This window comes from Poecilia reticulata, chromosome 9, assembly GCF_904066995.2.
Source record: "Poecilia reticulata chromosome 9, P_reticulata-male-v2, whole genome shotgun sequence".
Lineage (NCBI taxonomy): Eukaryota > Metazoa > Chordata > Actinopteri > Cyprinodontiformes > Poeciliidae > Poecilia > Poecilia reticulata.
The window spans coordinates 18,976,375-18,993,558 of NC_088838.1; the positions used below are offsets into that span (position 1 = coordinate 18,976,375).

Consider the following 17,184-nt stretch of genomic DNA (forward strand, 5'->3'; position numbering starts at 1 on the left):
TCAGAACTCAGCTAATTTGTAAATAAAGTGCAACTGTGTATAATTTAATCTCAGTATAAAACCAGACCTCAGGGGTTCATTAGAGAACAAACAGCATCATGAAGACTAGCTCAGCAGATAGTTCAAGGATAAAGTGGCTCCAAAAGACTTATACTGTGTAAAACGTTTCTGAGAATCCGTAGAAGTTTGAATTGTTGTTCAGATGCTTACAGTCCGACCTGACTAAGATTGTTCCATTTAGCAAAGAAAATTTGGCAAAGATTTCACTTTCTAGACGTGCAAAGTTGTTAGAGCGAGACATACTCTAAAGCACTTGCAGCTGTAATTACAGCAAAAGGTCGAATAAGGGGAAGTGAATACAAATTCACATGTTGGGTTCAGATCTGTTTATTTTTACTTGTAAAATTTTTTATCCACTCAGCAATAATGCACCACTTTGTATCTACCACATCCCAACAAAACATGCTGATGTTTGCAGCTGTAAAATGTGAAGAATAACTTTACCAGCAAAACTGTCAATAAGAACCCAATGTGAGAAATGAACAGCCCTGTCCCGGTTCTGAACACCGTCTGACCTGGCCAGAGAAGGTCGCGCCATCCTGAGACTTAATGAAGTCGGAATACACCTGGTTGGCGCGAACAATGACAGTGGCCACGGCGTCCTGGTATTGTGGAGACGAGGTGGCCAGCAGAGGCAGAGCTGCGAGCGGGATGTGGTCCTGGCTGCTGGACAGATATCCCTCATCATAGCTGTAAGGGCTCAGGCTGCAAAAAGAGGAAGAAGGAGCTTAAGCAAATAAACCAAGGAAGAGGAGGATGACCTGAGTCACAAGCTGGACTTTTATATAAGAGAAACAGCCGTCGTAGCCGATGACAACAAACCCTCAGTCAAAGCACTGCCTGGAGCCTGCAGATATAAATGTGTGCAAGTGTTTTCTCTTACTTGGAGACCAGAGAGAAGGCCTCGGCACAGATGGCGGGGCAGGGCACCAAGCGGATGGCGATGCGTCCGAGCGCAGCGGGGTAGTGAACGCGCATGACTGTGTCGAACGCCGTGCTGATGGTGTTGACGTCGGCCTGCTTGCTGCTCTGGTCCCCTCCGCCCGTGTCCAGGATGTTCCCTCCGTGCAGAACCAGTATCAAGACGTGGATCTTGGAAGGCTGCAGACTCTGCTGAGACGAGCTCTCCTAAGGGACGGCAGAATTGCGACAAAGGTTGATGCACGGAGAATGTTTTGATGCTTTGCTTGGTTTTTATCATCATGACAGAGGGTTTTCCCCTTGCTAATAAAAAACGTCCCTCAGTTATTGTTGATGACATTCTGCGTCAGGCTTTCCAAACACGTACCACAGAGCAGACTTCTGTTCACAACCATAGAGGGGCAGAGGACCATGAGAGGGGGAGACAGAGCAGAGCCACCCTCCACCTGTATGACAACAATCATGCTTCTGGAGGATGTCACAATAAACTGCATGGAGTAATGTGTAGTTTTGTCTTGTGTGTCCGATCCAAAACTTCACATTGTCAAAGAACCACCATAAACGCACACTCAATGCCACGACTGCAGGTACAAGCAAGTTGAACAGAGGGTGGTGAGGTCGAGGGGTACACATGGATCAGAGTTTGGGCAATGGCGACGGAAAAAGGAGGGGCAGTCAGTACTGGGTGGTGGTGGGCCTTCCTGTGGGACTTACTCTGCCCCAAGGTGCTATGGGGCCAAAATGTTTACTTACTGACTGGTGCCTCGTTACCGTGATGGTGGGGATAGGAGAGCTATCGGCTTGGCCGCTAAGAGAGTCACGCATCTGAACACAAGAGGACAGAAAGGCTCAGGGACAAACGGCCTTTCTCTTATCCTCCAAAGTGTAAAGTCTCATAAACCCAGCTGAGCTAAAGGTCATCGTTTCTATTTAATTTAGTTTTTATGCTTAAAATGGACATTAGCAAGTTTGGGTTGTGGGATTTAAAAAAAAAAAATTTTTGGTATTGTTATTCAGGAATAGAGCTGGGCCATATGACTGAAAAAACACATTTTACATCAGTCAATATTGATTAGTTTCTTGTTTTAAATATCTTAAATACTGCAAAACTGGTGATGTGATCTTTCCTGTTTTATCTGCAGTTTTCTCTCAAGCTGTTGTATTCATTTTATCCTTTCACTCCAAGCTTTTGTTTTTTATTTTTAAGCGGTGAAAACTTAAACTGCTGCTACGCAGGTTACTCAACAGGTTGTTGCTAGGTAACCACAAGTTGTTGCTCGGTAACAAAAGAGTGAGTGAGTTAGTAGATGCCACAAACGTTGCTTAGCTGGCTGTGAGAGGTCGAGCAGCTAAACCGTTTCCTTTGCCTACATCCCCCAGTATGCTGTGCGGTTCTGGATGGATGTTCCATGAAATTATTGGAAATTCTATTAGAAATTGTCTATTGATATCGATATCTATCACAATATGTATTGTTATCGATTTATTGCCCAGCCCTATTCATGCATGCTTAATATTTGACAGGGCAGCATCAGAAGAAGCTGAATTAGTTTCTGAAACATTTCCACACACGTACCTCATCCAGTCTGTCCTCGCTCGATGCTCTGTCATAATCGATGCTCATTTCCTTAAAGTTCTCTGAAAACACAGGTTTATACACACAGTTAAGTCAGAGAAGAGTTCCTGTTGGGAATGAAGCTTCGATCAGTGCTGCTCTTCGTACCAGGACTATCGTCCGTGTCCACAGTTTCAATCTTGTCCATGAAGTCGTTGGAGTTCCACTTGGCAATTTCTTTTGGGAAAACCTCCTCACCATCCGAGAGATCCTCTGAAGACACAAAAACAGAAAACAGAGTGGGATTAAACAATAATTAGTTGCGTCTCCATTGAGTGCTGGCTATTGTTTTATATATAAATCTCCATTTCTCATTCAGTCACACTGCTGTAGCTTTGGTCAGTTAATGCCTGGCTTTTGTAGATTCAAAATGGAGTCACCTTGTATGGGACCTTTGTCTGATTTTTAAATTCCTAACATTTTTAAAAAAGCTTGACAACCAACAATTCAAAGAGATTTCTCATATTGCACTGCCAGTATACTAAAAGGACATAGTAACTCACATGTACCTAAGGGTGTTCCTTTTGGGTTATATTGGTTTGATTAGAGTCATCTAACTCAAACAGGAATCAGAAATTAATTAGTGAAAATAGGGTGAAATCAGGACTTTTCAGAAATTATCTGTTTTTCATCCAATAAACTGCTATTCTTACAGCACATTTTTAAGGAAGCTTGAAGGTTTCAAATGGACAAAAGTGTTATTAAATTACATTTATAATTTACTCTATGGGAACATTTCAGTGATGCGCTCCTTTTTTAACATATTAAGTTCATTTCGCTGCATCATAGCAAATTGAAATACAGTGCAAGGAATCAATTCACAAGAAACACAAGAAAATTCATAAGAAATCCCTACGATCACAAACCTGCAGTTTTACAAGGTTCTCCAGAGAGTAAACACAAGCAGACAGGCAACATTCATAAACAGTCTGGGACAAAAAGTGATTTCAAGATGTTTGTGATGTCATCCTGTCCAGGATCAAACAATGTTTTTATTCACCATGAGATTTTTTTGCAAGACTATAAGATTGTGTTCAAGCAGCGCGCAGTAACTGCTGTCCTTTTTTACTGATATTTAACAAAACATAGGGCCAAAAATGTATATTAAATGTGATTAACCTCAGAAGTTCTTGAACGGAAATTTCTTTCATCATTCTGCACATTACATAAGGTTCCTTTCTCAAGTACGCCATCCTAGACTCACCCATTAACGTCTTATTTCTAGCAGCTTCTCTGACGTTCTTGACATTTAAATAGCAAATGTTAATTAAAATTGCATCTGCAAAACAACTGAAATTGGCTTCTGATTTTGAAACGCAGAGATATTTTAATGCTCTTAGATAATCCGGACTAAAACATTAGCTCTATTACACTTGGACTTGTGAAAGCAGGAATGAAAACAACAAATGCAGATTCTTTAAAGCGGCTCGTAATCTTTGATATCTTTATTCTGCTTGTATCAATTCCAATTCCAGCAGTTTTAATGCTTTGGGTTTTTATTCTAAACAGAGACATTTAAAATAGTCAAGAGACCGGAGAATGAGTAAAAGATTCGGTGTCGGCTTTGAACGACAGCATTTCTGTATGCATGTAGGGGAAAAAAGGATTGGGACAGAACTGTGCACCAGTACACAAAACAAGGTCCACGAGGAAACAGATGACACTGGGTCCTGACCTCAACCTGACAGAAAAACTTTGGGATGAACTGAACATGAGTCATAACTTTCTGTTTCAGTTTGGGACAAATATATGAGACACAGCCTTAGTTCTTCAAAATGGGGGAAGACAAAAGAGCTTGCCGTCCCTGCAAGGCAAACATGTGTTTCACAAGTGAGGAAATATTCACTCACCTAGACTTGCAAATACACTATATTCAGAGCTGTGATCAAACAAATATTTTTAAAAAAGTGGAACTTTGCCAAACAAAGCTGGTGGAGCAACCAAGTAGCGCCAAGCACAATGAACAGCGGAATAAGAGAAGTAAAATATCTCCATAGCTTGTTACTGGAGAGCTGCAGCAGAAAGTTGCATCTCGGAGGTCACCGAGTCTCCATAGCAACCGTTTATTTTAAGACTTTAACACATTTTTCCAAGAAGAAGAAATAACTCTACATGCTGCTGCAAATGAGCAAAAACAGTCCCAATTATACTTTATATAACTGCTAGCATCACAGTTACCACCAACACTAATTGTTGTGAATTCACTGAAATTAACTTTTTTTATTTTTAATAAAAAAAACAAAAGTATTTGATATTAAGCATATTTGATGCATCACTTAATCAGTTACTGGATGCCAGCAAAACGTCAATGCAGTTCCTGTTTTCCAGTCACAAGCAGAAACAAGTTTAAGTTAGAATTAGGGCTGCAACTAAGGATTATTTTAGTAATCGATAAATCTATCAATTATTCTGACAATCGATTAATCATATTTAAAAAATCTGTTGACTTTAATTTAACCACTACTAAAACATTACTGAATTAGTTGTTTATTTCATTAATTGATGAATAATGATTAATCTTTCCTGCCCTGGTTGCAATAAGGGGAGATTATCGAGTTAGAAGAGTCAGAGTGAAAATAATAAAAATGCAAAATGTTGAATGTTTGTTCTCGTTTCACATGACATCATCAGACAAACGATGGCTTCCAGAGGGACGCTTATTGCTTGGACGTCTGTGTGCATTTAAAAGAGCCGAGTGTTTTGGTGAACAGATTCCTGAGTTGGACGTCAGGAGGAAAGACGTGGCCCCAAGTCTCCAGCCACCTCTTCCTTCAGGGGAGCGTGGTTGCAGCACCACACCCTCCTATTGCAGCTGCAGACCCAAAGGATGCTGGGTATCTGGGAAGCTTAAAAACTGAGCTGCAGCTTATAAGCTTGACCAGTTGAAGAAGAAAGAAAGCAGAAACATAAAGCAGTATGGTTAGCTGAGAATATAATTTACCATGGGCGTCAAAGAATTCCTCGTCCGAGCTGTCGTCTGAATCGCGCGCTATGCTCTGCATCCTCCACTCAGAGATGCTGTGACGCGACGGGCTCACTGTAAAACCACAAGAGGCAAAATGATCGCTGTTAATTGGGGACATGTGTTTTTTCAGCCTCTCTCTTTTCTTTCTTAACACATACAGAAATGCACTTCAACAAAGCAACGTCGCACAAGCCCACACCCCCCCCCCCCAAAATCTCACGCACAAACACAGCGTTACATAAACATGCTGAGAGTCTCTGTGGCTGTGCTGCTGTCCTGCAGATGAGATGGGCTGCATGGTGGTCAGGGGTGATGTGAGAAAAGTGAGGCCCAGCGCAGGCGAAACACCCAAAACCAAGGGCGGTGAATGGCAAGAGTCGGCCCCGTCTGTCACAAGCCTATAACCGACACCTCGTGTATCATTAGAGCGGCGGAGGAGAGGGGGGCACAGCTGTGGCTGTCAGGACAGACAAAGCAGCAGCAGCGGAGGGGAGAGGGGAGGGGCTCGCGTCTGCTTCCTCAGATCTGTGATGTCAGCACTGCTGCTAAAAATAGCTGCATGGAGAACCACGGGTGATGATGGGGCTCATGGGGGGGTGGGGGGGGTAGGGGGGGAAACGAGGCATGCAGGAGGTAGGGGCCACGAGGAAGACACAGCGAGTGCTACCTTACAGAAGGGACGGCACACGGGTGTGTTAGGTCACGTGATCTGTGATGTCAGAGGCGATGCTAAAAATAACACAGCTCTGAAGGAGAGAAACTGCTGAAGTTGGACAGTCAGTCAGAAGGTGGGGGCACGGGGAAACACAGGCTGCTCTTCATCCAACTGTAACGCCGCCTATAAAAGCCCGAGCAGCTACACCTGCAATCCAGTTATTCAGTTACATTAAAGTCTCTTTTTATATGTCGTTTTATCAAACTGCTCGCATAGAGAGCAGGTCCAAGGGTTACAGATGCCACAACATGATAAGACAGTTTTCCTCCATATTTAAGGGAATCCCTGCTATGGATGTGAAAATGACCTGAAAATAAAATAATCACCAAAGAAGATGATAAAAAAAAAACTCTTTTGGTAAATAATACCATAATTCTGAGGGTGTATATGATTAAAGTAAAATGTTTGGCATTGAAATTGAATGTACTGTTTTACAACTTCCGTCTGAATCTACCTACATGACTTAATTTTATAGGATCCACTTCTGTATGCATTTATAAAATATATAAAAATGAACTATTTATGTTTTATAGTTGGTTCATTTGTTCTATATGATTGAATTGAGCTAAATTTATTTCAGTCAAAAATATTTAATCTGAATTGAATTGTGAAAAACAAGACGGGACAATAATCCAATTTTATCTATCCACCACAGGCAGTGAGAAAAATTGTAAAAAAGGGTGAGACTCTGCTGCTGTTATATATATAAAAAAAATATTTTATGACTTTCTCCACATCCTTGCCCTTGTCAATAATTATAGGAGTTGGAGTACAAGTCGAGCTTAAGAGTGTAAACGTAAGAGTGGAAATAATTTGTGGGTTTTGTATTATTTCATATTAAATTATTCATCATATATTTTTTAATGCCGTCATGTAAAGCTTTGTTTCTAGGGTGATTAATATCTCACTAGGGCTGAAACGATTCCTCGAGTGATTCGAGTACCTCGATTATTAAAATTCCTCGAGGAAAATTGACCTGCCTCGAAGCTTCGTTAATTTATGTTTTATCATTTAGCGCACCGTGTTTCAGCCGGAACATTATTTGCGTTGAGCGGAGCTCTGACTTCCGCCTCTGAGTTGTTGACGGAAGCTACGTGTTAGCGGCATAACATCCAATCTTCAAGTTCGGCCCGTGGGGATTTTACTGATTGGTGATAATTCCGGGTTTTCATCGTTTTTGTGGGACCAATAAACATCCTTAAAATGACCGGCGCGATGCCGGGAGTTCGGCAGCCTTTCTGCTCCGGAGCTGCTGGTTGAACGGCGGGAAGAAGCTGAAGAGGATTTATACAGGTGAGCGGAGAGACTGAACACAGCGGGCGGCTGAGGGTTGATGCTTACAGGGTAAGAGCAGCTTTACGGACGAACCGCACAATAAACTTATATCATCCCGGTCTGAACAAACGGGAGGCGGAACATGGCTGGTAGATGAGTTTCTGAACGGAGAAGCCGTAAATATCCCGTATTGCTCCCCCGGTCTACAAAAAAGTAACTAGTAGGGAAGCTCAAATGTGGAAAAAATAGACTGATGTTGATATCCGATAGTAACACTGGTGTTATGGAAGATTTACCAATATTTTATTTCATAATTGTTTTTATCCGATTACTCGATTAATCGTAAGAAAAATCTATAGATTACTCGATTACTAAAATAATCGTTTACAACAGCCCTATATCTCACACACTTCAAGTTTATTTCCAGAAAGACGTCAGATGTGTAAAGCATGTTTTAGGAGAATTTATCACCAGAGCTGCCAGCAGGTTCACATTTCTGGCGTCCTACTTGATTCAGTCGGAGTCAGAGAAGAGGAGGCAGCTGCAGCCGTGAAGTAGTTTTTCCACCTGAACGGTGCAGCTGCTTTACAAATGCAACTCCAAACAGCTCCCATGGGATGGTCATGGGAGAAGTAACTAACACATAGGTGCAGAGCTCCAGTATGTCTCCGGTGTAGTAAGTATTTTTATTTTTTTGCTTATTTCTTTGTTATTTGCAATTTTTATTTATATAAATATGGGAAATCCCATTCAGGGAAATCTATTCCTTTTTCTTATCATAAAGGTCAGATATTTTTGTTTTGCTCTATAACCCAACTGTCATCAGATCACAGTTCATAAAGTGTGTTGGTGAACAGCCAGGGTTTCTGCAGGTTTCGCCAACTCAAATTTAAGACTTTTTAAGACCATTATGAATGAAATTTAATTTATGTCTACACAACTTTGCCCAGACATCTGAATTTTCACGTATGCATAGAAGATACAAAAAACTAGCTAGCTAGCAAAGGTATGTTAGCAGTGAGCTAACGGTAGCCATTATTTTAAGCTTCTGTAGTTCTAGATCAGTTTCAGTGATGAATGCACACAATGACTGATGTGTCAAAAGATTGGGAGCGGCCACAGGTGAAGAGTCGTTCACCTCCTCTCTTGGATGAGCGGGAGGATCTGGATGAGGTGGACCACTGCTTGGTGAGGACTCCTCGCGGCTGCAGAGTCTCTACTGATCTGGTGGCCGTTTCCTCTGCCTCAATAGAGCCGATTGCCTCTTTGGCCTCCTGCTCTTTGTCTGGAGACACTGTGCTTCCGTTGGATTCGGAGAGCTCCTCGCCATGGAGAAACTTGGCCATCTTCCTGGCCAGGGCCAGCTGGGTTTCCAGCTCCAGCTGCCTGATGTCGTCCATGGTTAGGCCATACCACTCGTCCTGCCAGCACCAGGCCTGCCGGTGGGCATGCACCATAACCTTTCTGAGCCCTAAAGGGAAACAACAGGCAGACCAACGTATAAAACAGGCTTGCAGACTCAGAAAACGGAAAACGGCGACAGAAATCCAAAGCTCTGCTCACCAACATCATGGATGAAGCGTTCAATCTTGGACTGCATGCCCCAGTAGCGAAACTCCACTTTGCAAAGTTTATAGGCACACATGATGGGAGTCTTCCCTGGGTTGTCATTGTACTCCTCTATCCAGTCATCCTGCAGGGGCCCCCTCTGGGTCTTGGCTGACGTGTACAGCTTCGGGTCCTCCTCTGAAATGTACTCATGTGGGGGGATGGGATCTGTCACTATGTCGATAACGTCTGCCAAAGAAAATCGGGTTTCAGGCACAAATAACTGATGGAGTCAGCTGTTTGGAATGAATGTCACAACGGCTTTAGTGTGGTTTTATAATCATGTCATAATGTGCACAGGAGGGCATGAGCAGAACATGCTTAAGCCTGACTTAAAAACACGTTTGCATTCTTTTCATAGCCAACTTTCAGTCTGACTAACGGCATCAGTTACATAAGAAGCAGTGACTGACTAAAATCATTACAAATAACATCAGAACTAGGTCACCATGTGCTCTACAAGCACTTATTATTTTTTTTATTGTAGTGTGATGGGAAGTTTTTTCCAAACACAAAAATTATGTTGCGCCACTGTAGTGCCACAAGTGGGCTTCATCCACTGCTTATACTGACAGACCTTCAGACAGGAAAAACCAACCAAACTAAGATTAATAATGAGCCCAAAAATGTTGTACAAAATAGCGTGTGTCCGTCTCAAAAAACACAAATGTTTTTAAATGTAGATTCATTTCTATAAATTTGTTGAAAAAGTGAAGCTAATCTGCTTCGAGCAATACTTTCCAAGCAATTATATATGTTAAGTTTGATTATTGGGGTTAACCAAAGCTCAGTTTCTGCGAATATTACAAAAGGTTTTTTTTTTTTAATATACAAAAATGTTACTTCAGGACCTAAAAAAGGGGTGTCCAAAGTGTGGGCCGGGGGGCCATTTGTGGCCCTAGGAATATTTCTTGAACTGCAGTGGAACCGACTGCAGTTCAAGAATGGTACTGAAAAGGCAAAAGGAGCTGAAGCAGATGATGTAATTTTTTGGGATGAGAATTACAATGACAGACACACATCTTCATAAATTGAAAATTTTAGGCACAAGAGAAGGTATTTTACTTTTGCTAGCCAAGTTTTTGTGTTTTCTTGCTTTCTTTTTAAAATCATAGAAAGTTGGGTCAAAAAGTTAGGAAACGATTCCTTAGTTTCACCGAAGCATCTGTCTGACACCTATTTGTCATTCAGTAATTTATTTTCTACTTTGCTATATTAAAATACTGTATTTTTAACATATTGCTGAAGAGGATAAAAAGTAAATATTTCAGACTAAAAGTATTTAGCGGTATCAAGTAAAAGAAAAAAGAAATGGACCACAGTGCAAAATGTTTGGAGACCAGTGGCCTTGAAAATAATTTAGAAAACCGCTGACATGACAGGATGTATCAAATACATCCTCACTGTTTTATATTCAAACATAATTCATACAAAGATAGGTGGAAGGAAAATCTTGAATAGGTTTGGTTTTACATCCTCTCAAAGTTGTGATTATCCAAATGAATTGGATTTTCTTGAACTGTAAGCTACATTCACATAAATTAACAGCAAAAATGCTTAAAAAATATTCTCATATGTAATGAAGCTACATGAGTCTCTTTTTTGGGAATAAAATATTGAAATAACATTAACTAAGTTTCAGCTGTACATGACAGTATTGTGTTATTGAAATGTCAGTGAAAATACAGCATATAAACGTTAAGCTTCTACATCATAAAAAGGTTCTCACCAATAGTTGTTTGCCTCTTGTCTGCTGCAGATAAGTTAAAGACATCAGCTTGGTTGCCTGTGTCAGGCTTATAGTAAGTCTCAATGTCGATGGAGAACTTCTCAACAAACGGACAGGTGTATCTGCAAGACATCACGCGACAAAATGCATCATAACAGACATGGACTCATTCATGTAGTGCTGAATGGCTCAGGATTAGTCAAAGAGTGGCAACACATCCTCGGTGTGAACGAGGCTGTTCTGATGTTCTGTTGTGTCTGAGGCCTCTGCAGTAAAACTGTGGCTGGTTAAACAGATATGTCAGAAAGGACCACAGCACAGTCTTGGGTCAACTTCACATCAGCACCTTCACATATCGGTTTATCAAACAGATAAATGGAGTGACGACACCCAGAGGATGAGGGGTCATCATCAGCTAAAAAGGCCAACTGCATCTGATGCTCTTACAACGTGCTCGATAATATTCTGACAGCCTGATCAGTGGTTTATATTCTCTCTTCAGAAAGACGCATTTGGTATTAACATGTATTTATATTACTTGGGGCATCACTCTCATGAATCTATGGTTGAGAAAGCGCACATACCTTGTTCGGGTGTAAGGGTAGGCATTCCAGGACTCCTCTTCGACCCTCAGAGCAGCTTTGGGCAGGATGGAGCGGAACCAGCCAGGAATGTGCATGCCTATGTGGTAGACCTTATGGGTGTACTGACCCACACCACCTGGTCCATCGGTGTAGGGCTTATTCTCAAGGATCTCCACCCCACTTCCTTCACCGCAGCTCTCTTCTCTGCTCTTTTTCTGCAAGTAAAGCAAAAAAAAAAAGAAAGGGAACTGAAATGACTTTGAACAGTGTTTATATTTACATATGAACTTTTTATATGAAAGAGGAGACTAGGTGTGTAGCCGGGCCAGGCTTTCTTGAATATAAACTTAAGTCGACTTCAACTTGCTTTTCTCCAGACCACATGAAGAAAAAAACTTTGAAGTGCCTAGTCAAAGGACCTATATGCAGGTGATTTACCGAGATCTTAAAAACATATAGCTATTAAGAATACCTTAATACCTATATTAACTAACGTGATGACCTTGTCCATCGCGTTTAGTCTGGGTATCGTCAGAACGTGGTAAAGTTTTTCTTAACAGAATCATCTGATTTAACTCCAGAAAATGTTGAGCAGAATTTGGCACCACATGTTAACCATGTTAGTAATTTATTCATCTAAACACTTTAGATTTTAAAGCCGTGATAAAAAAAAGACATGATGTGCAAAATTTGCTGCTCGATAATGTCTGCACCACTAAACGACACAACAAATCTGATTTATGAGCAACTAACACAGAGTGACTGCAATCAATACGTTATAGCTAAAAATAAATAAACCACGGGATATTATGGTATCTTTGTGCATAAAAACGTTTAAATGGTTGTTATCATTAGTTCCAACAATTCCAAATTTACTTTGCAATCTTTTTTTTTTTTTTTTAAAGATTTTATTCTGGTTTATTTCCCGTTAACATTTTGTTTCCAGAAAATTATAAACTGTTTGTTTAATGAGCGTCATTTGTTTACATAATATAATGCAATTTAAAAAACAATACTTTCAATTATTTTAAAGCAAGACTCATCAAGAAGGTATCAGGGGAAGTATACTGTTTAACGCCATTCACTGCTACATACTGTACAGTAGGTTTTATTTATCAACCTTTGCATCAATTCTAAATAAATTTCATATCTCGAGTAATGGAGAGAAACTTCATTTACTTTTACATTATGCAAGAGAGCTCCGTCGCTGGAAAGGAAGTTTTTACTTTTTCAGAAACATTTTAAAGGAGTAATGAGTGTTTGATTTGTACACATTAAAACAGATAGTGTAGTTTCACTCTGCTCCAAGTAGAAATGCATAAAAATATCTGGCGCAACAGCCTACATGCTGTATTATTTTATCACAGATGGGCTGAGTCAGTTGTTACAGTGACTGGTCTGACAACACACTCCACAATTAATAGCTTCCTGAGCGCTATGCATCCTCTGAATTGCGAACGAGGAAGCCTAAAAGCAGGTGTATGCAACCGCACCTTTCCCATATTTACATTCCAGGTGCAGAGCGTTGGAGCTGGGTGGAGACAGGAGATGCAGTTGCTCGGAGTCGCAGCTAGGCGAGACAATGTTTCACAATCAAAGCGGTTCGAAGTAGAATGTGAGGCACGGGCAGAGCAAGGATCGTTGGGAAATCAGTGAAACGGGAAATCTCAACAGCTGAGCAGAGTCCAAGTTTTGACGACAGTAGAGGAGGGGGGAAAAAAGGCGACTCAGGGATCATAAATGTCAAAGATCCGAAGTCTGCCTCTTTTCTCCAAATCCGCTTGCGAAAGTGGTTCTGTTTTTCAGTCCATTTGCTTGATAACAGCGAGGAAGCTTTCTCCGGTTTGCCACTGATTCAGAGGAGCTGCGAGGAGGAAGTCATGAGGCATCCAGCACTCTGGACCTCATTACCTCTGACAGGTCATTCATTAGCCACTCGCCCTGCTCTCAACAGCTCAGTTGCAGTTAGGAAGACAAAACACAGACGCCCCGGCACTGTTGAACCAGCCATACACAAAGCCACTGCCCGAATTCAAGCCTACTTTATCTGAGCTCAATGCCGTAATTACAGACTAACATATGCACATAAAGATTATAAATATTGACGGTGCTTTAAGCCATAACAAAATCTGTGTTTAATAAAATTAAGATGGGTTTGATCAATAGAGAGATCCACATGAATCAAATAAAGCATGATCCAACTACTGCTTTATCGCATTCACATTTATTTTTCTCATATTTATTCATCCATATTTATATTCTTATTTCAAATCAGATCAGTCCTGATATGTGACTATGTGTCAAAAACCAAGCATTAATTTTGGTTTTCTCAATTAAGCACTTTCAAAACCAAAACATAAAAAAAAAATAAAAAACAACAACGGTCAATGCTGAGCTGCTTCACTCCTTTCACCTCCAGTGAGGGAAGATGCTTGAAGTCAGTCAATATTAAGTTAATTGATAAACAATAGGAAGTTTTCTTTTTCCAGGACTCCTCCCTAAATGCCTTAAAGGAGTATTTTAGAGCCAGAAAACCAAAAATAAATTACAAAAACCATTTCCATTGAGGCTGCACAGTGGCGCAGTTGGTAAAGCTGTTGCCTTGCAGCAAGAAGGTTCTGGGTTCAATTCCCGGCCCCGGTCTTTCTGCATGGAGTTTGCATGTTCTCCCTGTGCGTGCGTGGGTTTTCTCCGGGTACTCCGGTTTCCTCCCACAGTCCAAAAACATGACTGTCAGGTTAATTGGTCTCTCCAAATTGCCCCTAGGTGTGAGTGTGTGTGTGCATGGTTGTTTGTCCTGTGTGTCTCTGTGTTGCCCTGCGACAGACTGGCGACCTGTCCAGGGTGACCTCGCCTCTCGCCCGGAACGTTAGCTGGAGATAGGCACCAGCAACCCTCCCGACCCCACTAAGGGACAAGGGTGTAAGCAAATGGATGGATGGATTTCCATTCTTGCTCAAAGGAGGCGAGTAATTTAAAAGCACAATTAAAAAACAAAAATCCAAAACAAAACAAAAACTAGCCATTACACAGCCAGGCCTTCTGAAATGGATCTTCACTGACCGATCATAATGTAGTACAACACTACCATGTTATCAGGGAAAAAAAGACCAAGTTTTAGTGGCCTTATCGACAGGCCACTAACACCTTTTGACACTGAAAACTACCTTCTGACAGATGCATTACTAAAGCAAAGCACAAAATGTTTGTGTTCAGAAAAGTGAGACTTTCTGCTGCTTCCACTCACTGTGTTTTACACAACCGCTCCGTGGCTCACAAGTATAAAGCAATCAGATAGCAGAGTTGCAGGGAGAAATGGCCCAGGTCCATTCACATCAGAGTAGCAAAGCATGTCAGAACAGGGGCAGGCTGTATCAATGCTTTCAACAAAGTGTGATAGACTGATGATCAGGGTTGGTGGTCCGTACAACACACCGCCACGCTTCAGTAACTTTCAGCTGGGTTTTCAACTGCCTGGCCTGGTGCCCGTTTCATATTTTTGTATTTTTAGACATTTCTCAATTTTGGACATGAACGTGAATATAACTCTGGTGCGATACAAGTCTGAACAGAGGAGACTAGGAAAACCTTATTAGTTCATCGGGCCAGGGAACACAATTAAAAGTTTCTGTGTCAAAAGACACATTTTGTCAGACACACAATCACACTTCTTGGTATTTCTTTCTCAAAAAGTGTCTGAATATACACGATTGCCACCAAAACACACTATACACGTTTAGATACCTCTGCAGTGACAGGATGGGAGTCACATCCTGGTTCGTTCTCACTGCTGTCGACTCACTGAGCCATGTTTCCTGTTAGAAATGCACTGAGCTCCAAAGACAAACAGAAGCTGCAAAGTCGAAACCTGAGCAGCAGAATGGTCTAATATTTAATCCTGTCTTGATGCATTTTCTCTGCTCATTACTACAAATCCCTGCAGAGCAATGAAGAAATGATCGGCCGGCTATCAAATTAGAAAGTGGCAGAAGGGCAACGGAAATAAGTGGAGATGGAGTGGGCGTGCTGAGCGAGGTGCAGACATGGTTAAGATGTTCTGAGGCCCCGTCTTCATCCATGAGGTCTACAGTGGATTGGCGTCAGGCCGGCCTACGTGTGGCTGCTGCCCTGGTAACCCACGGCAGCGCGAGGCAGGCAAGCGTTCTTCGTTTCTTCCCGTTCTTTCCTTGCAGCCCTGTCTTCTTTTTTTCTTTTTTTTTTTTTACCCACCATCTCCTCTTTTCATTCACTCTCTCGTGAGCAAAACCTGACCACCGGCATGCTGCTGATGTCACGGTTGCCATGGTGACAGAAGCCTTACAGCATCGAAGCTGTGTAGAGATGGTGAGGTCAGTGAAAAAGGTAACTATGGGTCATCGATGTAACACAGTGAGACTGTCGGCGGATGCAGTCTGAGTCGCTTTTCCAAAGAGAAACTCGGCGTAAACCCGTTCGCACGTTGCTTGTGTCGGGTTGCCCATAGAGAGCCCGCCTGGGGACAAAGCGGATCAGAACTAAAACGTTTCACAGGATTAATAGCCCACAATTACATTCATGCTTTTACAAAAATACTAAAGAAACGAGGGTTGAGTGTTGAGCACGTATAAAATGTTCCCTCTCGTTTTTGTCGGAGTGGAAAGACACTTAAGTAAACTCATGCGAGAGTCTAAATGTTGCTTTGTGTTGACTAAAGGAGGAAGTTCATGTTGATTCACTTGATGCTGCTGCACTTTTTACTTCATTAAACATTTCGCTAGTTGTTGAGTTTCCTGACCGTCAACGCCTGATCAAACATGACTGTATCTGTCATGGTATGTGGTAAATAAAATCCTTTTTTTAACCACGATCCGAGTTACAATCAGGGTCAAATAACATCATTGTTAAATAACCCAAGGTTAAATAAGTACAGCTTCATTTGCACAAGTAACATGAAGGAAAAACAATTTGTTGAGCAGAATAACTAAAGCTTTACACAGCAATTTTCCTTTTCCCTTTTCACATTTTGCGATTTTACAACCCCAGACTTCTGTGTCTTTTATTGGGACTTTATTTGATACACCAAGAAAAAGGAGTCCATATTGTGAAATAAATCTTTATTCTGCACTTCTACTCAATAGTTTGTACAGCAACCTTTTCCCTGCAATTACTACTTTGAGTTTTATGTAACATAAAATTTAGGTCTGGACTTTGATTAGGCCATCCTAACACCTGATCTAAACTGTACCATTGCAGCTCTGGTTGTAAGTTCAGGGTCATCACCGGTAAAACTTTACTACACTCTCAAATCTTTTTAAGCCACTCGCAGGTTTTCTTTTAGGGCTCATTTGTATTTAGCTCCATCCACCAAACCGTCAGCTCTGACCAACTTTTCTGCATCTTCAAAGCATGATGCTCACACCACCATGAGCCACCATACAGCATTTTGCATGTAGACCAAAGGTTTGTTCTGATCAGATCTTCTTCCACATATTTGCTGTGAGCCATCATACATGGCTACTCCTATGGTTTTAGCAGTGACTTTCTTCTTGCTACATCATTGCCTCATTCACAAATTTTCCCCAACTGATCTTTGGATCTCTGCAGCTCCTCCAAAGTTTCTTGACTGCTTCTTTATTTTTTTCATCTTCCAGTTGGGCCAAACTATTTACATTCTTGGGTGATGGGTGGATCAGGGATCTGTGACACTTGGAATATTGTTTTATAACCTAACTA

At 41.4% G+C, this 17,184-nt stretch overlaps 1 protein-coding gene across 6 annotated transcripts in view; it reads right to left on the minus strand.

Annotated features, from left to right (window-relative positions):
* Positions 1-17,184, minus strand: part of LOC103470268 (membrane-associated phosphatidylinositol transfer protein 2-like) — a 64,014-nt gene that overhangs the window by 16,441 nt on the left and 30,389 nt on the right. For 5 of the 6 annotated variants that reach the window (XM_081610676.1, XM_017306728.2, XM_008418581.3 and 2 more), the window contains exons 3-12: positions 11,473-11,687; positions 10,889-11,010; positions 9,115-9,348; positions 8,690-9,022; positions 5,538-5,633; positions 2,705-2,809; positions 2,558-2,619; positions 1,735-1,806; positions 944-1,188; positions 576-765 (exon numbers count right to left, since the gene is read on the minus strand). In XM_081610676.1, the coding sequence (XP_081466802.1) occupies positions 576-765; positions 944-1,188; positions 1,735-1,806; positions 2,558-2,619; positions 2,705-2,809; positions 5,538-5,633; positions 8,690-9,022; positions 9,115-9,348; positions 10,889-11,010; positions 11,473-11,687 (1,674 nt within the window). The remainder of the gene's footprint in view (positions 1-575; positions 766-943; positions 1,189-1,734; positions 1,807-2,557; positions 2,620-2,704; positions 2,810-5,537; positions 5,634-8,689; positions 9,023-9,114; positions 9,349-10,888; positions 11,011-11,472; positions 11,688-17,184) is intronic. The other variant, XM_081610675.1, reaches the window with a different exon arrangement.